Raw genomic sequence first — 26,460 nt, 5'->3', positions numbered from 1 at the left:
CTCAGACTTCCAAAGTCCTGGGATTATAGGCATGAGTCACTGGGCCTATTTCTTGTTATTTCTAAGTATTCACTGACAGTTTGGAATGTCAGTCACATGTTTAAATTTTATTTCACAAAACAGTGAGAAATGAACAGTTATTTACATTCATCTCACTATTCTGATAATGCCTTTATAAACAAATGCACAGCCATACCAAGACTAGGAAGTGGTTTCCTATTTATAACTTGTGTCCCTGGAGATAATGATTATTTCTTTGGAAGAGTTCTTTTAAGATTCAAATTTTCATATCTTGCTCTTGCAAAGAGGAGATTAACAATGATGATGATAATGATGATGTGATGATGATGATGAAAGCTAGTAGTGTAAGACTTATGTGCCAGGCACTATTCTAAGTGTGTTATACATATGAACTCATGTAGTCCTCACAACAGCCCTGTGAACTACATGCTATTATTTTTTTTTTTCAGATGAGAAAATTGAGGCATAAAGAAATGAAGTAACCAGCTTAAGGTTGCGCAGTTTGCCTGTGGAAAAGGCAGAACATACAGGCTTGTCAAAATACCTTCCTTAAAATTTGAAACCACATTTGAAACCATCATCTATATTAGACACAGATACGAACATGGCAAAAATCAATGGGTTTTCCAAGATACAGCCTATTTTTAAAATATAAGTGTTGCTTTATGCCATCATCTCCATTTTTTTACTTAAAGGGGGACAGTCTATAGATTAGAATATACTTCACTTAATTTTATGTCTTGAAATACATTAATATCTGTTTTTAAAGTTTAGTATGGCCTTAATTTCATATAAAGGAACTTAAACAAATAAATTGCTATTCTGAGAACTTCAAAAGGGAGAGACCATAAGAGATGAACACCTATGGTCAAAACAACAGCAAGTACAATTTTATTTGTCCTGGAAAAAAATGAGATTTTTCTAAATGATTTCTAATATTAAAAATAGTGGTGTGATTTGTGGAAAGTTTAATGTTTCTCAGAAATTACCATATTCTGTTTACAAGAAAATGAACTAGTGTCTAATGAGAGATTTGTATTTAAGGGTGCTATTCAGTTGCTAATTACCCATTTTCTGGCTTCAGTCAGGAAAATAGCTTGCATAAAAGCCAGTGATAGAAAATGTTGCATGACAAATGTGAAGGCAATCAAAGTATCTCTTATGTTATCTTGGTATTCCTTAAAAAAGAAATAGCATATTTTGCTTTTCCTATAGCATATTTTGGTAAGAATTAAATGCACTTTGTGACAAAGATACAAAAGTGCTTAGAAATTCACTCATTTCGTTATGCATTTATTTGTTCAACAAATATTTATTAGATGCTGCATGTCAGACATAGCATTGGCCTTAGGGGACACCAAGATAAAGGACATTAGTCTTTTCTGAAGGAATTCAGTAAAGGAGATCTAAAAATTAAGACATGGCAAGGTGACAAGTACCTTGATAAAAATAAAGTGCTAAGAGAACACAAAGTTAGATACCTAATCCAGGCTCAGGGTCATGGAAAACTTTTTATAGTAGTTGCCATGATTTGAGTCCTGAAAGATTAGTAGGAATTAGCCGGGCAAAGGGGGCATTCACTTTAAACAGAACGAGTAGCATGTGCAACAGCTTAGAGGCTTCAGTGAGCATGACCCTTTTGATGAACACAAAGTAATTGGGCAGGGTAAGGGTAGGGAGTGCTGATGAGCAGCGGCAAGAAAAGAGGCTGAAGGTGTAGGCAGGGATTATATCACCAAAGCCCTTTCAATATCCAGATTGCTTGGACTTAATCTGAAGATGAGGAGAAGCCTTTGAAGAATGCCCCCTTGACAGGAAGTGACATGGTCAAATTGGGACTTGGGACAATTACTTGGGGAGCATTGAGAATTATGTGTTGGAGACTGAGCTGTTAAAATAATATGAAGGAGGCTTGAAGGAACCTGAAATTAAATCATGGTACTGAAGATATGCATTAGTTGGGGTTGGCCAACTGCCATGATAAACTACCCCAAACCTTCATGACTTAATGCAGTAAAGCATTCTTTCTCATCGAGATACAATTTGAAGGTGCACAGAAAAGGAGAATGATTCTATTCTACACTGTCATTTATGGACCCCAAATTCTTCCATCTCTGGTTCCACCATTCCCTTAGGGCTACAGAGTCCTTGAATAGATCCTGTTGTTGCTGAAAGGATTCTGTTGTTGCTGACAGAGGAAACAACTGTCTTTGACTTGCATAATGACCATTTCATGTGGCTCAGTCTGTAACACTGTAATAGGTAGAGAGAAAGAAAGGTAAACTTAAGAGATGCTATGAAAATGGAACGTAGTGACCAACTGGATGTAGAAGTTGCAGAAAAGGGAAGAATATATGTTTTTACTTTGGTTGAGTCACTGGTGGATGGTTGTGCAATCTTTTCATGCAAGCAATATGGTTGTCCCAATGGATACTGGGGGAAAGATGTGAGTTTGAGATGCTTCCCACAGATCTCCACAGGGCTGACTCCCTAACTTTCTTTGAACCTGTGTTAAAATGTCAGCCTAAACAAAATAGCAACACTCTCGCTCTCTCTTTTCTTATTATCCCACTTTATTCTCTTCATAGCACTTCCCACACGTTCTTCATTTTTTGGTTTACTGGTTGTCTCTTCTTACTTGAATGAAAGCTCCATGACAGCAGAGACTTTGTCAGTATTGTTCATTGCTACATCCCTCAGTGCATAGAACAGCATCTTGTACATGATAGGTACTTAATAAATAATTGCGAAGAGTGCGAATGAATCCATATGGAAATGGTCGGTGGAATGAGGCTTTCCAGAGAGTATGGGTGACACGAGAGAAGAAATCAGTCATTGAAAGAAGGAAAGAGATTGGGAAGTAACTAGAGAAAGATGTACTTTTGAGCACATTTTTGTTTGTTGTGTTAGTTTTCAGTCTGGGGAGACTTGGGAAAGAGCCTACATGGAGGAAGGGGCCAATGACATGGAGTAGGCAAAGAAAACGATGTGGACCAGGTCCTGTAGAAGGTGAGAAGGAACCCAGACTACCGGGGAATGAACTCATAGGACAGGAGAGATGTGTCTTCTACTCAGGGAAAAGCTACACAGTATAATTCAGAGCATTGAACCAAGTGTCAGGCTGATCCGAGTTGGAAGCCAGAGTCTACTACATTCTTGTTATGAAATTTTGCTAGAATACTTAACTGCCCTGATCCTTAATTTTCTCAACAGCAGAAAAGCGATAATGCTTTCCTCATAGAGTTACTGTAAGGCTTAAATGACATAACATGCATTAAGCAAGAATCTTGTGATGGAATTTGTTGATTATTTCTCTAATTTAATTACAGATTTTTAATTATCACTGGTGTCATAAATAAACAAGAGACCCTATTATATGTTTTTTTTGTTTTAATTGCTCTGAAGGGATTTGGGATTTCATGGTTTCATGTCCTTTGGAAATCTGAATAAGTTTTGAGGGTTGACATCAAACTTGTTGCCAACAGGCCAAATCTGGCCTGCAGAATTATTTCACTTGGCTCTAACTTTTCTTTTTTCTTTTTAACCTGAAATCCTTAAATGGGACATGCAATATTCCATTTCCAAGTCTACTCCCTCTTGTCTTTTGCCTCATCTCTTCACATATTTTCCTAATCTGCTTGGCCCTTGTAGATGACCCATGATCTAGACTGATTTCTACTATGAAATGAATTTTATAGTAATTTCTACTATTGATTTCTACTATAAAATATCTCATACCTTTAATAACTCTCGTGTTGCAAAATCCCCACAGACCATTTTCTGTCTCTCAGCATTTGCCACTGTTGATAAACTTTTGAAACTCCTTTTTTCCTCTATTTCCTGTCACCTTCCTTTTTTGTCTACTCTTTGCAGCAGCTCTGCCTCCTTTGCCCACCATTTCAATGCGATAATTTGTCAGTGTTTTTATTTTAACTCACTGTTCTTCTGGTTGGCTCATGTCTGTGGCTCAACATGTCCAAATTTATATAATAGTCTTTCTCTTCAAACCATTTTCTTCTATTGTGTTACATATCACAATGAAAGCAGTCACTGGAAATCCAAGCCATTCAATCCCCCAAACCGAAACCACTTTCACATCTAAAAATAATAAATATTCAATAACTGGCACAGTACAGGCATTAAATAAGACTGGACAGTGCCCTGTATACCTCACTGTTGCTTCCCAGCTAAAGATCAGCTCTCTACACTCAGTTACCAAAGCCAGCTCCTACTGCCCCTGTGGTAACATCATTTTACCATGGACTATTCCCATTCTAATGTGTTTTCATTTTCCTTGTAGGTAAAATCTCAACCTTGAGTGGCAGAGATCCTTCATTTATTCTGTCCTGTGCATCCAGCTAGCTACATCTGTAACTGCTCCCAAGGCTCTAAACTTTACCATATTAAATTGTTTGCATTTCCCCAGGTACTACCTACTCTTACCACATGCCCTTGCCCATGCTGGTCTTTCAGCAGAGTGCTCTTCTCCTTCAACTCCGTTTGCATAGCTACCTTTTACTCATTCTTCAAAATTCATTTCAGATATATGCATATCTGAAAGGCCTGCCCTAACTTTCTTCTATCTTAGCAACCAACATCCCCAGTCTAGGTTTGGAACCCCCATGCTGCAAGTATTTTAAAAGTTTGCATTTGTAAGTCATATTTTATTATTGTTATAGCCCAACAAATTATTCTTGCCTGCTGCACAGAAAAAGCAAATACACAGAAACATCAGGTATTATAGTAGAGAAAGAATGTAATCATTATAGGGTGTCAAGCAAATAGGATGGGAGATATTTCTCAAATTCACCTCCTTGAGAACTCAGAGGCTAGGGTTTTTAAGGATAATTTGGTGGGCAGGGGACTAGGGAATGGCTGATTGGTTGGGAATGAACTCATAGGGATGTTGAGACTATCTTCATGTCCTGAGTCAGTTTCTGGCCGACAGGGGTGGGCAACAGGACCTGTGGACCTGTCGAGTCAGTTCTTTGGTGTAGGTCATGGATTCAGGTGGCAAGAGTTGGTCTGCCAGAATGTAAGAGTCTGAAAACGATCTCAAAGACCAGTCTTAGGTTTTACAATAGAGATGAATATACAGGAGCAATTGGGAAAGTTACAAATCTTTTGCCTTCTGGCTATATGATTCCTGAGCACTGAGCAGTTATAGAAAACCAATCTAGGGAACAATGGCTGGTTATTGTTTAACTATGCCTACCTCTTAGCAGAATCAGGCCCCACTACAGTCTTACAAAGATGGTGTCAGTCCCCAGGGATCAGTTTGGGAAAGGGACTATGATCATCCTTGCTTCAAAGTTAAACTATAAGCTAAATTCTTCCTATAGTTAGTTTAACCTGTGCTCAGGCATGAGCAAGGGCAGTTAGCTTGTGAGGTGAAGAGCAAGATGGAGCCAGTTTATGTTAGATTTCTCTCACTGTTACAAATTTTTTTAAAGGCAGTTCGTGTCTTGTCTATCAATGGAATAGCTTGACATAGAATGTTCATTGCAATCTGGTAAAATACTTTCCTGTGGAAGAAACACACCCATAAAATGAGAAGGTACGGAGGAGGAAAGTATTGTAAATCAACATAAAATTAACATTCATTGACAGAAGGAAAGGAAGTAACAGCTGGGTAAACAAACAGCTGCTCAAAGAGACAGAAAAATGACAGTAAGCAGCCGTGAACATGGAAAATGGTCCCCAAATATTAGAAAAGCAAGTAAATAATATGAGGAAATGAATTAACCCATTGGAAAATTGCTGAAGCATTTGAATTAGAAGTAAATAAAGGAAGTGTTCAAATTAAAGTTATTATACAGAAAAAAGTAGAATAAATATTCTGTGTAAAAAAAGTGGACTTTTAAAATGCAATATGCTTAGTAGATAATTAACTTGAAAATTTATGTGACTTATTTTTTATAAATGTGTTTTATACTGCACAGACATTATAATAATATTTAAAAATCAAAAGAAAAAAGTACTCAATTATCCTCATTTATCATTGTGTTAAAAATAGTAAATTAGGGCCAGGTGCAGTGGCTCATGCCTGTAATCCCAGCACTTTGGGAGGCCGAGGTGTGTGGATCACCTGCGGTCAGGAGTTCAAGATCAGCCTGGCCAACTTGGCGAAACCCCGTCTCTACTAAAAATACAAAATTAGCTGGGCATGGTGGCAGGCGCCTGAAGTCCCAGCTACTCGGGAGGCTGATGCAGGAGAAGCACTTGGACCCGGGAGGTGGAGGTTGCAGTGAACCAAGATCGCACCACTGCACTCCAGTCTGGGTGACAGAGCGAGCAAGACACCATCTCAAAAAAAACAAAAAAGTAAATTAGAAAATCACAATTGGTTTACTTTGCATTTATAGGATTACTAAAGAGCCTAAGCTTTTAAAAGGACGTATTTAATAACACAAGTAACATACATATATTCACCTTCTAAAAAATTAAAATCATTACAGATAAGGCTTTGGCCCTGTGAAATACGTATTTGATCTTCAACCTATTTCATCACATACAACCCCTAAAATCCTTAGAATCTCCACAAGGTGATGTATTTTGTATGCTAATGATTAGCCAATTATTAGCATGCAATCATGGTTGACAGCCCCTAGGTAGCTTCAGGCTGGGAGCTGATCACAGGAAAGACCAAGGTATGATTAGAGGATTGAGACTTTTAGCCCATTCCCCAGTCTCTAGGGAGGAGAGAGAGGCCGAAGGTTGAGGTGATCACCAATGGCCAGTGGTTCAATCAATCGTGGCTATGTAATGAAGCCTCCATAAAAACCTAATGGGACAGGGTTTGAAGAGCTTCTGGATAGCTGAACATGTGAAAGTTCCTGGAGGGGTTGCACACTCCTTCCTCGATACATTGCCCTGTGCATCTCTCTCCCTCTGTATCCTTTGTAATGTTAAAAGGAAAACTTTAGACAAATTAAATTTAACCGAGTGTAATTGAGTAAAGACTCATGAATCAGGCAGCCCCTAGAATCAGAAATGGTTCAGAGCAACTCCATGCTGCTGTGTTTTCTGAGAGAATTTATGGTCAGAAAAAGGAAAGTGACATGCAGAAAGTTGAGCTGAGGTACAGAAACGGCATGATTGGTTACGGCTTGGTGTTTGTCTTGCTCGAACACAGCTGGAACGGTTGGCCACCTTTGGCTGAAACTTGGTGATTGGTACAAGAGTAGGTTATGGTCTGTTTACACATCCTGTTAAGTTACAGTTCACTGTGTATACAGAAATCTTTAGGCTGAACCTAAAATATGTAAAGAGGCAGCTTTAGACTAAACTTCATTTAGCAGTAATACTCTTTATAATAAACCAGTAAATGTGAATGTTTGCCTGAGATTTGTGAGTTACTTTAGCAAATTAATCCAAAGTAAAGAAGAGATTGAAGGAACCTCAATGTGAAGCCGGCTGGTCAGAAGTTCTGGAGGCCCAGACTTGCAACTGACGTCCAAGGGGTTGAGGGGTGTCTTGTGGGATCTGACTCTATCTCTAGGTAGATAATGTTGGAATTGAATTGGAGGACCCCCAGCTGGTGTCCGCTGTAAATTGCTTGTTCGATGTGTGGGGGAAGAAACCCACACATAGGTCACAGAAGTTTTCTGTGTTGATTGGTGTTGAGTGATAGAACAGAAAAATCACTTTGAATTTGTTTTTTCTACACAGAGACCCTTAGCACTACCTCCATACCACTGCTCTCCCTGGAGGTAACCATTGTTTTCAGTTTTATGTGTATCTCCAACATTCTCCCATGCACTTACATATGTATATGTAACTATAGAAAATTTTTATCTTTATCTTTTATGATATGTATATATGATAATCCACTATACAAATTGCAGTAGTAATTCTGCAACTTCTTCATGTTTCTATATAACATTTGTCTTGGAAATATTTCCATTTCAATGTAAATTAGAGTTGTGTCATTTAAAAAAATTGCCATGTATCATAATATGGATATAATGTAATTTATTTGGCATTCTACTAGTGATGGCATTTAGGTGATTCCTAATCTTCATCCTCCAGCAAACATTCATGGATATTTACTTAGTGCCATGTGCCAGGCACCTTTCTTGGTTGAGAGGATTTAATAGTAAACAAAATAATCCTTCTTGTGAACATGTAAGAGGAGACAAACATAAATGAAGACATGTATATGTAATAAAACATTATGTATGATAAAAGAAATACAACAGAGACGGTGAAGTTGTATATGTAAAATACATCTTAGAAAGAAAATACAAAAAATACAATAAAGATGTTGTAAAAAACATAGAGAAAGAAAACAAAGATGAGAGAGTAGGTGTCAGTAAAGGCTTCTATGAAGAGCTTTCATTTGAGCCAAGACCTGAAAGAAGTGATGGATGGTGCCCTGCAAATATGAAAGGCACCAGCTGAGAACTGGAAATGCAGGGTCAGTAGGTGTGCATATTTGAAATGCAAAATCACTTTCCCAGCTGTCAGTAGCAACTCATACTCCCATTTGAAGCATAAAAGTGTACTGTGTCTCACAGGTTTCTTTGTTATTATCAATTTCCTTAATTTGTACCAGTCAGATGTGTGGAAAACTGTTAATTTCCTATATAGTTTTGTCATAACTTGAATGCTAGTGAGGTTGTGCTTATTTTAATATGCATATTGGCCCTTTGAATTTCCTCATCTCGGACTTGGCAGTTCTACATCGTTGTTCATTTATCCATTGTGATATTTGCAAGTTTGTTATTACTTTTTATGGTTTGTGTTCTGGATACTACTGTCTTGTTATATGGTGCTATTTGCCGTATTTGTTACTGATTTTTATCATTTGTATCCTGGATACTAATCCCTTGTCATGTATGTTGTAAATATTTTCAACCCAATCTGCTGCTTGTCTCTTTAAAAATATGTTTGTGGAAGACTTTCATTATAAAGCTGTCATGTTTAACAATCTTTTATGGATTTTTGCTAAGGAATTGCCTCATGTTTACATTGTCTTTTGTGTCCTAAAGGTCTTAAAGACATTTTCTTATATTTTCTTCTAATTTTATGGTATATGATTATTCCATCTGGAGCTTAATTTTTGGGACAGTGTGAGGTAGGAATTTATCTTATTTTCTATTATTGGCTAGCCAGTAGACCCAGTACAATGTATGGAATAGTAGATTTTTATGAATTGGTTTGAAATGTTACTTTTAGCATAAAGGAAATCTCCAAAAATGCTTAGGTACATTTTAAGACTCATTCTCCTGTTTCATCATACCTGGTTTATTTTTGCGTGAGTTCCATAGTGTTTTTATTATTATAGTTTTATAATCAGTTTTGACATTGGTAAGTTAAGTTTTCTGTTATTCTTTTGTCCAAAATTATTGTCAGTATACATACTAATTTATACCTCCCATATGATGTTTAGAATTATCTTAATGATAAGTTAAATCTGAAGTAAAATCAAATTTTACTTCAAAATAATGTTGGGATTTTTGTAGAGATTGCGTTTGAACCTACAAATTTATACGGGGAGACATCTTTCAATGTTCATTATTGTCCCCATAAAAATGTTGTATTTATTTTTAGCCTTGTTTCAAAGTGTTTGGGGGCTTTGTTGCTATTAACAATGAAATTTTTGTTTTGTTGTATTATTTTAATATATGATTCCTGCTGTATAGGGAAGCTAAGACTCTATTGATTCCAATAAATATTTTTTTCAGTTGATTCTTTTGTATATTCTAGATAGGTAATTATAGCATCTTCAACTAGTGACAGATTTCCCCTTATATACATAATTGAAATATGTTTTTAAAAATTTTTTCTAGTGCAGTGTGTGTGTGTATTTTTATGTCGTTGACTTCTGTTTTTTTTTTTTTTTTTTTGAAACGGAGTCTCACTCTGTCGCCCAGGCTGGAGTGTAGTGGAGCAATCTCGGCTCACTGCAAACTCCGCCTCCCGGGTTCACGCCATTCTCCTGCTTCAGTCTCCCGAGTAGCTGGGACTACAGGCACCCACCAGCATGCCCGGCCAATTTTTTTTTTTTTTTTTTTTTGGTATTTTTAGTAGAGAGAGGGTTTCACTGTGGTCTCGATCTCTTGACCTTGTGATCTGCCCACCTCGGCCTCCCAAAGTGCTGGGATTACAGGTGTGAGCCACTGTGCCCAGCAGACTTCTCATTTTTTTTTTACATTTTTGATCAGTGTGACCCATATGATGATAATTGTTTTATTATTGCTTTTTCTTTTGTAACATGATGTTTGGTTTTTGTTTTTTTTTTTGAGACAGAGCCTTGGTCTGTCGCCAAAGCTGGAGTGCAGTGGCACGATCTTGGCTCACTGCAACCTCCCCCTTCTGGGTTCAAGCGATTCTTCTGCCTCAGAGTCTCCTGAGCTGGGACTACAGGCACCTGCCACCACACCCGGCTAATTTTTGTATTTTTAGTAAAGATGGGATTTCACCATATTGGCCAGGCTGGTCTCGAACTCCTGACCTCATGATCTGCCCACATTGGCCTCTCAAAGTGCTGGGATTGTAGGCATGAGGCACTGTGCCTGGCTAGAAATTTTCTATTTTATGTGTTTTAAATAATATATTTTAAAATTGAAAACTCACTATGATTGTGGACTTGTGAATTTCTATCTGTAGTTTTTATTGGTTTAACTATATATATTTTTAAAAGCTATCATGCTAGGTATTTAAAGTTTCTTGACTATTATTATTTTGGTAGTCTTGTGAACTTGGTCAACAAAAATTGTCTTATCTTTTTTATAATTTTAAACATTAAATTTCTGTTTTTACCAAAATAATACACATACGTGGAAAAATTAACTCATATGACAAAGTTCAAAATGAAAACCAGCAATCTCCTGTCTCAGACCCCCCCCCCACTTCTCCAAGTTATGTTCCAAGAATCTATACCTTTCAACTTCTTCAGCTGTTTTTTTTCTTGTCACATGTGAAAACAACATGTTTAATTACAATTCTTAAAATTTCAGCTTGTCTGTTGATCTCTTATGGAAAAATAGACTGAGTTCTCTTCATGTGCTCCTCACAGCACGGCTGACTACCTTATACACTTATACTTTCTTGACCTCTCAATCCAGATATATCACAATCAAATCAATAGTCAGTGTCTACCTAAGTGTAGTTCACATCTGAGATAAAAAGTTTATTGCAGGAATTGACAGCCTGTCCACATTTAAATTTTCTCCCAGAGCACATAAAGCCCTTCCATGCAGCGGTCGTGAATCCATCTCTAGAATCCTTTGAAAGTGCAGCTCTTCCATCTCTGCTGCACATTGGTTTATCTGGGGCACTGTTTGTTTCTGTTGAGACGTTCATCTGGAGCTGTATTTTTCTCTTACTTGAACCTGATTGATGGCTTTCTAGGCCTACTGTATAGCTATATTTCTGGAGCTTTCCTTTACCCAAATCCACCTTTTGTTATATTTTTTAAATTGCCAGCAGCACTTTCTTATTACCTAAATGCTTTTTCTTTTTATATCATCCTAGTCCAGATGTGGTAGCCATGAGCATGAGTAAACAAACTAATTATAGATGTTTAAGAGTTTTCCTCTGCCCCTTGAATGTGAGTCCCTCTGCTCTGACTCTTGTGTTGGACACTATCCATCAGTGTCTTCTGAGCTTGCCTGTGTGTTCTTGTTTGGTGACTGGAAGCTCTATGCAGAGACTGTACCTACCAACAGGTGGGTTTTACTCTGGGTTGAGAAGGTGGCAATGTTGCTTTCTCTTGGGCGGTTCCCAAATGTTACTGCTTGTAGGTCTTCTCCTTGGGCTACTCAGTGTCAGTATTCCACTTGGGAACTATAGGCCTGACTGCTGATATTGTATGAGTTGAGAATTCCATTTCCCTGGGATGAGCCAGCTTTCTGGACACATACCCACTTTTCCTGCCTGGAAACTGACACCTCCTTCCATATACACGGTGATAATTGATCAGTGCAGGATTTTAGAGTTCAGCCCACCTGGGTGTCTCTGCTACCCCATAATCCGAACAATAACCTTGCTGATTGCTGTTAGACACCACTTTCGCTAGTATCTCCTGCCTTCAGGCATAGGGCACTGCTACTGCTGCCTTTTAGAGGAATGCTCAACAAGTTACTTCATGCTCTGGTTTCCTTTGGTAAGCTGTCTGTTTTTTTGAGGTAACCTAGATTCAGGATCCACTGAGGTTTGCTTTCTTTCTTATTTTCAGAATGGAGGTGGACTTTTCAAAAATGATTTTCCCCTATTTCTAGAGATTTGTCATAGGAGGTGAGAGCTGGACCCTCACTCTTTATTGTGTTTCTTTCTATTCTGTTAATATTCCCTTTTGTATTCAGTTTGCATCTTGTAACTGTAACCAAATGCTTTAACATTTTTAATTGAAATTCCTTCTAGATTAATTGTCTATTTTCATATCAATGTATCAATATATTCAGACACTACAGTTTATTGATACCGATTTATGTTTGTCATATTTGCTGTAAATATTTCTTGGAGTAATTCCCTTTTTACTTTAGTTATCTTATTCTTCATGGTAATGAAATTTCACATCATGACATAATCAATGTTGTCAATATTTTCCTTTGTTGAAATATATTTTGCAAATGTCTGATAAGTTCGATTTTTTTTTAGTTTTTTTGTAGCATAGATTTTACTGAATATTTACTCATAATTTATTGAGATGGTTGCCCAGGCTGGTCTCGAATTCCTGGCCTCAAGTGATCCTCCCACCTCAGCTGCCTAAAGTGCTAGGATTGTAGACCTGAGTCGCTTTGCCGGCTAGATTTTAAATATCTATCTTACTTATCTTAAAATTATTTAGTAATTGTCTTGTGAAGTATGAATCTGTTCCCTCTCAGATTTCCAAATTGTTAGCTAACTATCTCAATATTGTTTATTAAGTAATTAGAAAAATCTTATTGGTTTTTCCCCCATTATCACATATTCAATTCCTTTGTAAAATGTGGTACACTTTTGTGCTTTCTACTCTGTTTTTGTTTTTCCTTTTATGCTCATATTGATTATAAATTAATCATTTCTATTTTAATAATATATGGGCTGATCTTACTTCATTTTTATTCTTAATTCATAGGCTGGTCTGATTTCTTTTTTATGTTTAAAAATTATTGTTTAGTAGTTTTCTATTCATATAGTACACAAATATTCTGAGCTAGGTTATAAAAATTAAAGGATGAATAGGACTCATCCTTTGTTTTCAAGGAGTACATAGTCTTAAAGAGTATGAGCAATTATTATTCAGGAATTCAAAGAAGACTTTTGAAAGCTTAAGTTGGAAGGAAGGAATAAGCCTAATAAAGGAAATCTTAAGTTGGGTCTTGATTTATAGACACAGCTTCACCAGGGCAGTGACTAGATCAGCAAAAATGAATCTATATATGCAATAAAAGTTGTGGACAGGTACACACACAGGGATGGCTGAGGCATAGGGTGAGGACATGAGGAGTAGCTGAGTATGAGGCTGGAGAGACAAACTGGAGCACCCCTCTTTTCTTATTCCAGCTGAATTTTGCGATAATGTAATAAAATTCAATACCAGCCCCATTAAACTCTTGATCAGGATATTATTAAACATATTCAGTGTACCATAACAATTATTGAATTGAATTGAATTCTTAAATAATAATGTCATTTGTCACAGAATGGGAGAGGTAAAAATAATAACAGTGTCAATAAAATTAGGACTGTAGTAAATTCAAGCTGTGTGTTCATTTTCAAAGTGAAAACTCAGAGAGGGAAAGCTCCTTCCTTCAAGACTAATCAGTTGGCTTTAAGACAGGAAACAGAAAATCAATCATCCTGACTTTATTGAAGCAGCATGTAATTCTCCACTAGTATGTAGTCCACTACAGAGACGGGGATCAGTTCCATCAGCCAGCAGGGCCCTGTGAAATGGGAGCCGTTCTGTACAGGAATAAGGAGGGAATGGAAGCAAGCAAGGAAAGCAATAGAGGTATCCTAACTGCTCTAGAAGGTTGATGGTGAAATGACAGAACGAGAATGTAGCACTGGGAACAGTGTGAGCATATTAAGAAGAGTGTTTTTAAGTTCTAACCTGCTTTTGTAATCATTTCACAGTGTATGTGTATATCAAAACACCACATTGCACACCTTAAATATACACGATTTTTATTTGTAAAATATACCTTAGTAAAGTTGAAGGGGAAAGTTCTAACCATATGTAGAAGACAGAGGAAATAATTCAGTCGAGATGGAGAGATTGAATTTTTTTTTAAAGAGGAGAGACCCACTTTGGAACATGAGTTCTTCAGGATATGTTAAACAGCTTGTCTCAAGATACAGAGGGGAAGATGGAGCACTTCTTAGAATGGCAGTAAGGATGTCATTAGAAGATATAAAGAAAAAGGTGGTGACGGATGGATGCAGAAAGCCAGACAGCTTACACTGATGCTTTGATCTTCTAAATAAGTATGTCCCACCTGTGTCAGATTACCCAGGAGTACTGGGCAAAAATTCAGCCCCTGGATCACTCTCATCAGAACCCAGGAAGCTGTGATATTAGTGAACTCTCTGGGATATTCTAACTAAAGTGTGAGAACCAATGGCTCAAAAGGAGTAGGAGGTTATCTGTATGGTGTGTCTACATGATTGGGAAAGCACTGGTATTTCAGGAAGAGAGTGGAAGACATTAGTGGGCAATGGAAGGGAGAAAAGAATTGCTGAGCAGAGCCCATCTGGAAGTTGGGAAGCAGGAATTTGTATTCCTGGGAGAGAGGCTGGCCCAGCTCCAGATATGGTTGAATGTGCTTCCATGGCTCCTTCTAAGTTAAAGTGAATCTAACTAAAGATCCTGTTATTACTTCTGTATCAGGGCCCAGGGAAAATTGATAAAGCAGGCTACTGGATCAAGAAAGCAGGCTACTGGATCAAGGATATGAAGACAACTTGAGAGATTTCCCTTCCTTCTGGCCTTGAGAACCATACCTTTCTGGGCAGGCAGAGTAAATAACATTGATTTCTACATACAATCCTGTGGATTTGTGTATTCAGAACTTTAATTTCACCTAATTATGATGAGCCTGCCAACATGTCAGGCCAGACTTTCCTCTGCTAGTTGTGGCTCAGTTCATTCTTTGATGTTGCTGCTCCACCTGCACATAACCCAAGATGGGCAGCTCCCGTGGTCAAAGGAATTAAAAGTTGCAAGGCCCTAGTCTAGTTTGTTGCTTTTCTCTCCCTCTACCCTTCGCACTCCCTCTCTTTCTCTCTCTCTCTTTCTTTCTTTCTTTTTTTTTAACTTGAGTATATTAGCAACCTCTTACCTGGTCTCCAGGCTACCAGCCACTTCCTTCCAAGGTAATCTTCTAGTCTATTAGAGTACCTTTTTTTTACACAGACTGACAGTTGTCATAAGTGCTGTAAGCAGTAACTGCTGTGAAGATTTCCCATCACCACATGTGACGTTCAAGCAAACAAAACAGACATAAGAGGTTTTTCGAAGAGTGCATTGTCTTCAGCCAGTGCCCCTGCCATTAGCAACTCCCCCATTCTAGGGACAGGGAATCCTTGTCATTGCCTCAGTATATTGTGCACTCTTGCCTATAACCAAAGTGTCTCTTCGAGTTCAGTTGCTGTTCTATCTATTGCTTCCTTATAAGAAGTGTATTTAAATGTTATTCCGGCTCTGTAGCTTTCTTGGGCCACACTCCCTCTTTCAAGTCAGAGTTATTTTTTTCATCTGTATTCCATAATACTTTATACAAATATGAACATTGTATTTAGAACATTATATTGTACTTATTTGTATCTTTGTTTCTACAACTGCATTAGAATTTCATGTAATCCAAACTGAAAGAACATAGGAAAGTAGAGTTCTTTGGAGCAAGCAATATGGGCAACTCCCTGCATTATTTTGTAATAGTAACAAGCTTTTCTTTTTCCATGTAATACTATAGTTGTAGCATTGATGAATCTGAATATTTATAGAATCATAGAATTTCAGTGGGAAGAGGCATCTTAGAAGTGATTCCTTTGATATGCAGATGAAGAAACCACTCCTGTGCTTATGTTAGACCACCTAAGTACCTTTCATCAAAATTCCAGCCAACAACCTTTAGGAATTTATGAGAATTAAACCATTTTACATTTCAGGCAGAAACATTCTGGAAGAGAACAAATGTGTAATGCATTTGAGTTCAGAGGGAGCCCCATTAACGAATGTTAACTGTGTTTAAGAAGTTGGGGTCAGGGGAAAAGCCAGGCTATTTGATGAGAGATAATTGATAAGTTCAAGGAGGATTTTAAATACGAATAAAGTGTTTTTTATGTGTTTCATTGAGATGATTTGAGGTATCACGGTCACCAGAAGACAGCAGAGTGGGTTTTAGTGAGTTTCTTTTTCTCTAGGTTTAATTGAACCATTTTTTTTTCTTTAATAGGTTTCAGAACCTTCTGTGGTCCAGAAAGACATTTGTGGACAACATGAAAATCTATAACCACAGTTACATCTACATGCCTGCCTTTTCTATGAAGACAGGAACAGAGCCATCTTTGCGGGTTTATTATACACTGTCAGATGTTGGTGCCAATCAAACAGTGCTGTTTGCCAACCCCAACTTTCTGCGTAGCATTGGAAAGTTCTGGAAAAGTAGAGGAATCCATGCCAAGCGCCTGTCCACAGGACTTTTTCTGGTGAGCGCAGCTCTGGGTCTCTGTGAAGAGGTGGCCATCTATGGCTTCTGGCCCTTCTCTGTGAATATGCATGAGCAGCCCATCAGCCACCACTACTATGATAACGTCTTACCCTTTTCTGGCTTCCATGCCATGCCCGAGGAATTTCTCCAACTCTGGTATCTTCATAAAATCGGCGCACTGAGAATGCAGTTGGACCCATGTGAAGATACCTCACTCTAGCCCACTTCCTAGGGACAATGGAAGAAGAAAGGACTGAACCAGGGTATTTTTGTTAGGTTTTCTACATGACTCCAAGAGGGAATGGTTAAGTTGTTTCATGGGTTTGCATGGGCCCTTGGAAAAACAGGAAAGGAACGATGAAGATCCAAGCAAAACTTACTTTCAGTGTTGGCTTGGAGGACAAATAAGAAATGAAACATCCTGTGAAATACTTTATAGCACATGGCAGATTTGCAACTAGTAAAATGCTGGTGAAATGCTGTTGGTAAAGCACATGGTTCAAATCTAGAAGATGCAGTTCAAAAACAAGACAGACTTGAGTTGTTAGGGCTGAGGAACCAATCAATATAGAATAAAGAAAATGTTGGGGTAAAAGTGTTGCTGATTGTCAACACAAACTGGCTTAATAATATTAATAAGAACCTGTCTTATTAAGACTGGCTTTAGAACTGTAGGTTTTTAAAAAAATTATTATTTATTTTTGCCCTCTTTAGGGGAAGTGGGTGGGTAGATTTAAAAAATCCCTTCCTGAGTAATAAAGATACAAAATGTTACTGCTGATAATTGTGATTTGTTGAGCCACGTCTATATTAACTATAGCTCCCCTCTGTTTTTAAAATTTTACATAAGAATTGCTTCTTCCTCTTTTGTCAACTCTACAGAGACAATGTGAAGCATTATTGAATTTAGACTGTGTTGATTCATAGTCTGGATAACAGGAGCCACTTTCCTTCCTCAGAATTTAGGACATAAACCCAATTTTAGGTCTGCATTATGTAAGCCTGTTTGCATTGTCATTTTTATTTTAGTGCAAAAGACTACCAATATGAGTGCATTATTTATTTGTAAATTGGCATAATTGTCTTCATAATTCAATATTCAGAAATACAGTAAAGCACAATGATGGAAAGCTTAGTCTCTGTGGAAGACAGACCAGAAGACAAATCCCTTTTCTATCTACTGTGGCATATTCACTGCAAGATAAAGGACATGTGTGCATACATGCAAGAATGCATATATACAAACATGTAGACACACACATACATACACACAAAGTTAAAGCTCATTTCTGTGCAACTATGAAAGCTGAACTCATATGACCCGCTATGGCAAAAATTTGTAACCAGTGTTGGAGAATCACAAATGTGTTATGCACTATTACATGTTGATATAAGACAACCAAGCTCACTGGTTACTGCACATAATACCCACAGCAGCACGAGATGCAAGTCTTACCCCCAAATGCTTACCCGGAATGAGCAGAATTATCTTACTCATCCTGATTTTACCCAAAATCTCATGAATGGGCTTGGTGTTGAGCATGGTCACACAAGGTATAGTTTGTACAAGTAAAAATATGTGAATTAGTAGCTATTTATTTCCTTAGTAGCAGGTAGGACTACTTAGCTTTTTACACGAGCTTTGATACACAGCAAGAAAACTCTACTGACAGATTACAAGCATCCAAAAGTGTTTACATTTCAGAGAAGGGTAAAGGAAACCTCTCGTCTTCATACTTTGGAATGTCTTAAGCTAAAATGAGACACTGGAACTCAATCTCTTTATTATTTTAAATGTCACCAAAATTTAGGTAAATTGTACCAAAAAGTTCTAGTTTAATTTTAACAGTAAAAACTTGGCATACCATGTTACTATGTAAACAATAATGGCTGGTATTTTTTGATGGGTTAATTTAACATGACATCAATGTAAGAAAGCCCTTGGCAAAATTCTACATCATTGAAGTAGACCATTTCTAAATGCAATTAAATATTGAAGTTATTATAAAAATTAGCATTTAAAATATGACTTATTGATAGTGCAGATTATATTGTTACTTAGAAAGTTAAGAATTTGAGAGTATTGATTCTATTGGAGAACTGGTTTGCTATACAGCAACAAAAACGTGAGAATGTACCATGAGGAAACTGTGTTAAATATTCACTTTGAGTGAAACTTTGAATATGTTCCCTCTTTTGAGCTATTATTATTTAGTAGTTACCTAAAAAAGAACACATTTTCACTAGTATACCATTAAAAATGTAAAAGCCTTAACAAAAACACATATAAAAGTTAATAAAGTATGTGTTACTCAGATTAGTACTTTAATTGTTAAAATGTAATTAATGAGCTCCATAAAGCCCATACATCACAGTTCCACTGAAAATATTATCTGGACTAGAATATCTTAAACTCGGGAAGTGGAGGTTGCAGTGAGCCAAGATCATGCCACTGCACTCCAGCCTGGGTGACAGGGCAAGATCTCATCTCAAAAAAAAAAAAAAAAAAAAAAAAAAAAAAAAAAAAAAGGAGAAGGAAGGAAGGAAGGAAGGAAGGAAGAGAAAAAATATTATGTGAAAATTTTTCATCTTGTTATGATGCCTGGAATAGATTTATGCAGTAGATTTATATAAAATTTTTAGTTTACAAACTTGTGAAACTATTTCATGTGGGTTCTGAAGGGCAAAACAGAAATGGCCAGTGCTGGTGATGTTTGATTAGACCAGTTCTTCTCAGCTGGGATGATTCCTTATCCCTCTCTGGTGACATTTGGCAATGTCTGGAGACCAGAGACATTTTTTGTTTTCATGACTCGAGGGTGCTGATAGCATGTAATTAGTAGAAGTTAAGGATTCTGCTAAAGATCTTACAATGCACAAGTCAGCCTCTCACAACAAAATAATTATCCAGGCTGAGATGTCAGTAGTACCAAGGTTGAGACACCCTGGATTAGACCAAAATGAAATTTTGGTTGTTCCACTTTGTCTTCACTTAAAGATAGACATACACCCTCACAGCATTCAAACTATGACTACAATTTAATGGAAATATTTTCTTACTGTAGATTACAACTCACTAGATATGCCATACATATGCCTTTTGGCCATAATAGGTTAGATAGAAGTGTGTGTGTGTGTGTGTATGTGTGTGTGTGCTTGTGTCATGAAGTTAGGCATCTCTATCCTTACTGTGTTATGTGTTCCTAAGTAAGGACCTTGCTAGAATCATCCTGTAGAGTGCTCTGGAATACTCTATTATTATTAAGATCTTCAATTCTAAGCTCCCACTATCTTTCTTTGTTTATCTGAAATTAAGACCTTCAGAATTGGGCCTGGTACTTTTCCAGATTTGATCAATTACATTTTGAAATCACTGACCCTTAAAATTCAGCTCAGAAGACACTCAATGAGAAAATCTTTAATCACTTTTGATGATGCACCTGCCAAGAAGGGGCATCTCTTTGTACCATCAGACTAATTTAAAAAATAGTCGTGTGGTCATAAAAATTTGGCTGCTCCATGGGGGCAAAAGGAAGGGTGAAGAGGCTAAAAACTAGTATCCTGATAGGATTTTAGTTTTTGTTAGCCTTGATTTGAGAATTGCATTGATTCCAAAGATCATGACTAAGGATGGCCTCTTTAATTTTAATCACACTTCAGTAAAATTAAGATAGGTGAAAGATTAAGTCATTCCATAATTAAGAAAAGTAATGTTTATATGAAAGATTTTTATATGGACAATGACTCACAGACACATACGCTTTGTGTAGAGTATTTTGCCAAAAGTTTATACAAAATTGTGCATCTAAACTGCATAATTCTCATGTAAGAAGTTAAGGAAGTGCTCACTGGATTTTGCTTCTGTACAATTCACTTTTATCTGTCTTCACAAGGGTAGGAAGTAAATGATCCCAAATGGCACATGTTCAGACAATACTGTGTTTGGCTTTGTGATGTCTCATGTCTTTCTCTTGGCTAAAAAAATTGCTTAGGCTATATATAACTTGTACCTGAAGCAATCTGGATAACATGGCTTGAAATGGAAAATAACTGAAAAAATCCTGGGATTTTAAATTTGCCAAAAATATCCTTGGATTAGTCAAGGGCTTTACAAGAGTGTTATAGATGATTCAAAATGGAAACAATATTGATACCATTTCTTTTCGTCAGCAGTTATATATTCCAGTTTTATAACTTTATTATATACAGTTTTTGATTTCTTTATTAATAGAAAGTCAGCCATCCAGAGTTTTAATTTCTTTGTTTGAAATATCGACTTTGAAATTTTTTCACTGACAAATCCTTGTCGGGAGGGACCTAAGGGGGAGGGGAATGTTACCAGTCCGCTGAAAACTTTAGGAAATGTTCAGTGTGTTGTGTAAATACTTTCCCACCAGCACCAGGTAATATATGCTCTATATTTGTAGAATTCCAAAGATCAAGAGCTGTTAAGGATGTTTATATGAACTTGAGGACAAGCTTGTGGAGGAATAAGGACTGAGACTAATATTATGCTTTTTCTTTCTTTATCTTCCCATCATATAGGTCGACTCTCAGGTTATATGAATTTTGTTGGGCACACATCAGGGCTGGAAGTGGTAGAAGTGGGTTAACAATTTCAAGGTACTTGCAACCTAGGTCAAAGCCTCTAATAAAGTCAGCAGTACATATAACTAGCAACTTCATTCCACTATGTGCTAGGAGGAGGGTAAGGCAAGTTGAAAGGAGGAGATGACCCTCGCCCCATGCTCTCAGGATGTAAAAGGGCAGAGTGGTCTCTACCCTTAACCTTGGCTTTTTAGCATAATCAGTCTCTGTCCTTTCCCAGGAGAGCTGCCTTGGCTCCAAAGTTGAGCTAGTAGCATTGTGACTAGAGAGGTAGTGTGGAAATTCGCTGAGGACCTCAAAATTTTACACTGCCTTAAACTGTTTTGTTTTTGCTTAAACTCGTGCTGTCTAAATTTGGGTGTCTTGTGGCAGAGTCTGATCACCCCGACCTAGTTATAGCCCTGCCAGGCCTGCCAGCAATTCTAAAGTGGAGCTTTTCCCCCTCATTCATATGGATAGTCTGGGTCCTTGAAGCTAGGGAGATATCAAATATTCCACCAGTTTCTACATAGCTTCTTTAAAAGTCCTAGAGACTAACTCACAGGAAGTCTGAAGCCCAGAGCATCTGTTTATAAACTCCTAAATATGAGGCCACAATATTTAGATTGAGCACTACAAAATTTCTATTTTGCAAGTGGAAGGAGACTTGAATCTATAATTGTTGTAGGTTTTTTTCCTTCTATCATAAGAAAATGGATACCATCTGCTTTACCCTCAGCCCAGACTTGTCTTTTGAATTTTTTACATACATCTTAGGGGTGAGAGATTGAAGTAAGAGCATGAATGAAAAGCTTATTCAAGCATAACACAGCCTCTGCTCACCATTTCAATAAGGGAAAATACATGTTTCTGTTTCCCTCTAATTTGCTTTCTCTGGTGCCAACATTTCTGATTTCTTCTGTCTCTAAAATGTAAGGAATAACTACCATATTATAAATTGACTTACCTTATTATAAATTGACATATCTGTGAGCATTTGCCAGACAGTCAAAGCCCATGACTATAACTTTTTAAAGCACAGAAGAGGAATTATATTTTATGGTCACTCTTCTGTGTTTCTATTGATCTCTATATTGTGCTAAAATTCTTTCACATAATTTTTTTCTTGTTGAAGCTGTGGGATATAAGCAATGATGCCAAGCTGTCTGAGAATTTTATAGAATAATATCCAAATATATTGGTCCTGCCTCTTTCTGCTTCTATGTAATTAAACTTTCTCTTAATGTTTATTTTTAAAATATATGCTTCGCACAATACTGATAAACATCTAAGAGATGTGATTTAATCCAAGGCAGAGAAAACTAAGAATCAGTTAATGTCTATTTTATCTGCAGAGTAAGAAAAACAGAAAATTGTAATAAAAAAAGGTTTAACCAAACTGAAAAAAAAAGAGAGAGAAGATCTTGTTTTAATTTGAAAGGATGATTGAGAGTGATCTCAGAAGAGAGTTCAGCAGGAAGCAAGAAAGAGGCTGTTGACCTTGAGGGGAGCCTCAAGAATGGAACTTTTTTGAAATATTTTAAAGGGAATATCTTGTCATCCAGCTGTTATGGTTAATAATGGATAGTTTTCTCTCTCTGGGTGAGGCTTATCCATTGCACACCTGATGTGCTGACCCCTGCGATTTCCCCAAATGTGGGAAAGTTGCCCGCGTAATTTGTGGTCATGGGGGACTGTGTGTTCCTGCTTTTCCCTGGTTACAAAAAACAAAAAACGAGAGAGAGAGAGAGAGAGAGATTGAGAGAGAGAGAGAGAGAGAGAGAAGATGCTAGAGGAAGCAGTGTGACAGCCAGATTGTGAGATGCTGACGGAGAGAACAGAGTGGTACCTGCTTATCCACTCGGACCATGACAGTCTCAAGGCTCCACCCTTTGCTGTCCATTTCCGAGAGGTGCTCTCCGGGGAGTTTGATCTCAGTGAAACAACATTCCTGTTTTCTTTTTCTTTTTTTGTTGAGACGGAGTTTTTTGCTCTTGTTGCCCAGGCTGGAGTGCAATGGCGTGATCTCGGCTCACCGCAACCTTCGCCTCCCAGGTTCAAGCGATTCTCCTGCCTCAGCCTCTGGAGTAGTTGGGACTACAGGCATGCGCCACCTCGCCCGGATAATTTCGTATTTGTAGCAGAGACGGAGTTTCTCCATGTTGGTCAGGCTGGTCTCAAACTCCTGACCTCAGGTGATCCGCCCGCCTCAGCCTCCCAAAGTGCCGGGATTACAGGCCTGAGCCACCGCGCCCGGCCCCACGCTCCTGTTTTCATAGCCTTTTTTTGTCTGTACTTTGGCACATATTCCCCAAATAAGATTATTATTTAGATCTCCTGTCATGTTGAGGCAGTGATAGCAGGAAGTGTCACGTTGACCCTCACCCTTGGAAAGTGGGCTATGCATAGCTAGAGTTAGAACAGGAGGTTCTAACTTTGCCTCCACAATTACTTCAGTAACAGGCTTTTGTATCCAAGATTACTTGAGCTGACTTAGGTGCATTTTCTAGTGTATACAACACACACACATAAGCCCTTTACCCGTGGAGAAGAGGGAGATGGCTGATTCAGTGGGAGTGGGAAGTGGCAGAGGGTGCCTTAACTTTTTCTGGCTTGACCCCTACTTCCTTATGTGTTTCCTTCGTGTACCTCTGTCACTTTAGAGATGTAACCGTGTCTGTTCCAAGTTGTATCATTATTATCAAGAAGTCCTATAAATGTAGCAAATGTGACTATTTTATAGAAATGAACAATAGTATATAGGCCTTGGAGAAGTCTGATAATAGTATGTAAATATCCTTTATTGAAGTTGTAGAACCTTCTAGAAGGAAGCTCTTTAGGTGATAACTGCAAGAGGATTAATGTTTGTTTCTCCAGCAAACACCAGAAGCAAGGAATCAAACTCCCTGCTTTTCATTCAGTCTTAAGCACCGCTGGGCTCTCTTGTTGATAGGTTCCTATAGACACTCCCCTTATAACTAATATACAGGATTCACAATTTAGGATGACTGATGGCCACTAGGGTACATCTTAGAGACACCAGAGAGAAGAGAACAAATACAGTTCCATCAAAAAGCCTGCTTAATCTTTAACAAGTCTGAAATATTACTAGAATTCCAGTTACCATGCAGCATAGTTGGTCTAAAAGCACTCGGGAAGAAAGGTGTCGTTTTGGTCTCTTTAACTCTATTATGGCACATTTTAATATTATTCCACATGTGTGCAAACTGTTTCTCAAGAGCAAAGTTTGAGCCTGGAGATAAGAAAAATTTAAACATCATTTTTTCTCATGTAATATAATATGACTACTAATTCACGGATATAATAATTCTGGGAAAAAATTTAGATTAGACTATAAAATTGAAATCACCTTTGAAGAGTATATAGAATTGCTTCTTTCTATTAAAGCCAACCTCCATTGGCAGAAAGTGTGGAGAAAATCAGTGTGCTTCAATTCTTTTTGTAGAGTTTCATATAAAATGTTGCAGGTAGAAAAGAAAACTTTAATTGGTACTTTCTACAGTGTGACTAGAAAAATTAGTATCTATCTCTGTTGGTTCTGCTGACTTGCTTCTTTCCACCGAATCTAAATGCAATGTCATAGGAGGAGGTTTGCTGTAAAAACATGTCTTTTTCTTTGGTGTGTTCATTGTAATTATGGCGGGCAGTGAGAAGGTTCAGTAAGTCTCAATTTCTCTACCTCCCTTACTTGGAGAAAATTTGTAAATGTACCCTGTGAATAAAATGATTTTTTTATAGCTTGTGAAGTCTTTTTATTTTCCAGAATTAAATGGGTGATGCTCTTTCATTTTCTATTCCTGCTTTATTTTGTATCCATATCAGCTACACTGATATTTTTTCTTACAGATTAAAAGTCATGAGACTTAGTGAGGAAATCATTTTAGAAACACTGGATTATAATTGCTAGAATATAAGAACACTATTGGTACTTCTTATGTGGATGAAAGGACTATCTATAGGGCAAACTAGAAAGAAAACTGAGCATTTATTTAATATGATTAATGTAGATGAGGCTAGTTTTTCCAGTGATAAAACTTCTCCTTTTTGTCAATATCAATATGTGTGTCCAAGAGATACTTTAACGCTTTCCTAACAAGATGCAATACATTTAGATTCCCCTTCTCCACATATGGGTGACTTTCAAAGCCCAAGTGTGCCTTTTTGTCTGAATTATTTAGATAATTGCTTCAAACTCCCATTTCCCTTGGGCGCTGTTGGCCCAGTTCTGCCAGACTCTTCCTCAAAGGGAGTGACATCAGGAAATGTGACCTTGATCCATCCTTTATTATACATTTCTCCTCAGAAATTGATCAAGGTACTCTGTACAGATCTCCTTATTAATTCTCTGACTTCATTCTCACACGACACAGCTTTTTGGGCTACAGCTATTTCAAGAAAGGACATTCTATTACCTAATGGAAAATCTACATGGTGTTTAGCTGAATCACTTGGAAACAAATGCAAAGCTCCAGTATAAATGTGGGTTACCCTAACCTATCCTCAGACCATATGAGGAAAACAGACTCAACTTGTTTTCACCAACTATCATTAAGTCCCCAAATCTAGATTTGACTGAGTCCTGCTCTTCTACTTTGTTTCGATTTGAGCATTCCAAAACAGATATTAAGACTCCAAAGGCATTAATTACTCAAGAATTCCCCCTAAACCTAAAAGGAGGATAATTATAAATCATAGACTATATTTTTGCTTGAAAACTTATTATTTGGGATATACAGTTAGATTCCTGATGATATGAACAATTATAGATGTGGAAGGATTGACTTCCTTTATAATTTATATTATTCCATTTTATGAGCATTTAGAAGTATAAGAAAACAAGTTCTTTGTTTATTTTATATAGATAGAGTAAAAGTTATTTCTTTCCTTCTCAATAGTCATGAATTCTGGGCAGGAATTAAAAAGTCACCCTCAATACTTGGGAACGTTTTCATGGTAAACAGTGCAATCAAATGTTAGGTTAAAAGGCAATCAAGAATTTGTGGGTCTCAAGATAGATGTCAATCAAGGAGATTCCAACCTTTGCATATGGGGGCAAGGGAGACAGCAGGAATAAGGTACAAGTGTTCATTGGGTGGGAGCACTGTAATCGATTTCCTACCAGGCAGATTACTGATCTCTAGAAAGAGAATGCTTCTCTACCAAGGGTTTAACATTAGCCTTTGCT

General features: G+C 37.4%; 1 protein-coding gene across 5 annotated transcripts in view; it reads left to right on the top strand.

The window, feature by feature from the left end:
* ST8SIA1 (ST8 alpha-N-acetyl-neuraminide alpha-2,8-sialyltransferase 1) overlaps positions 1–17,441 on the top strand; it is a 135,562-nt gene extending 118,121 nt beyond the window's left edge. For all 5 annotated transcript variants that reach the window (XM_074006375.1, XM_074006377.1, XM_005570352.5 and 2 more), the window contains one exon: positions 16,413–17,441. In XM_074006375.1, the coding sequence (XP_073862476.1) occupies positions 16,413–16,887 (475 nt within the window). In that variant the 3' untranslated portion in view covers positions 16,888–17,441. The remainder of the gene's footprint in view (positions 1–16,412) is intronic.
* The last annotated feature ends 9,019 nt before the right edge of the window (positions 17,442–26,460 follow it).

This window comes from Macaca fascicularis, chromosome 11, assembly GCF_037993035.2.
Source record: "Macaca fascicularis isolate 582-1 chromosome 11, T2T-MFA8v1.1".
NCBI classification, from domain to species: domain Eukaryota; kingdom Metazoa; phylum Chordata; class Mammalia; order Primates; family Cercopithecidae; genus Macaca; species Macaca fascicularis.
This window is presented reverse-complemented; position numbering and strand designations above follow the sequence as displayed.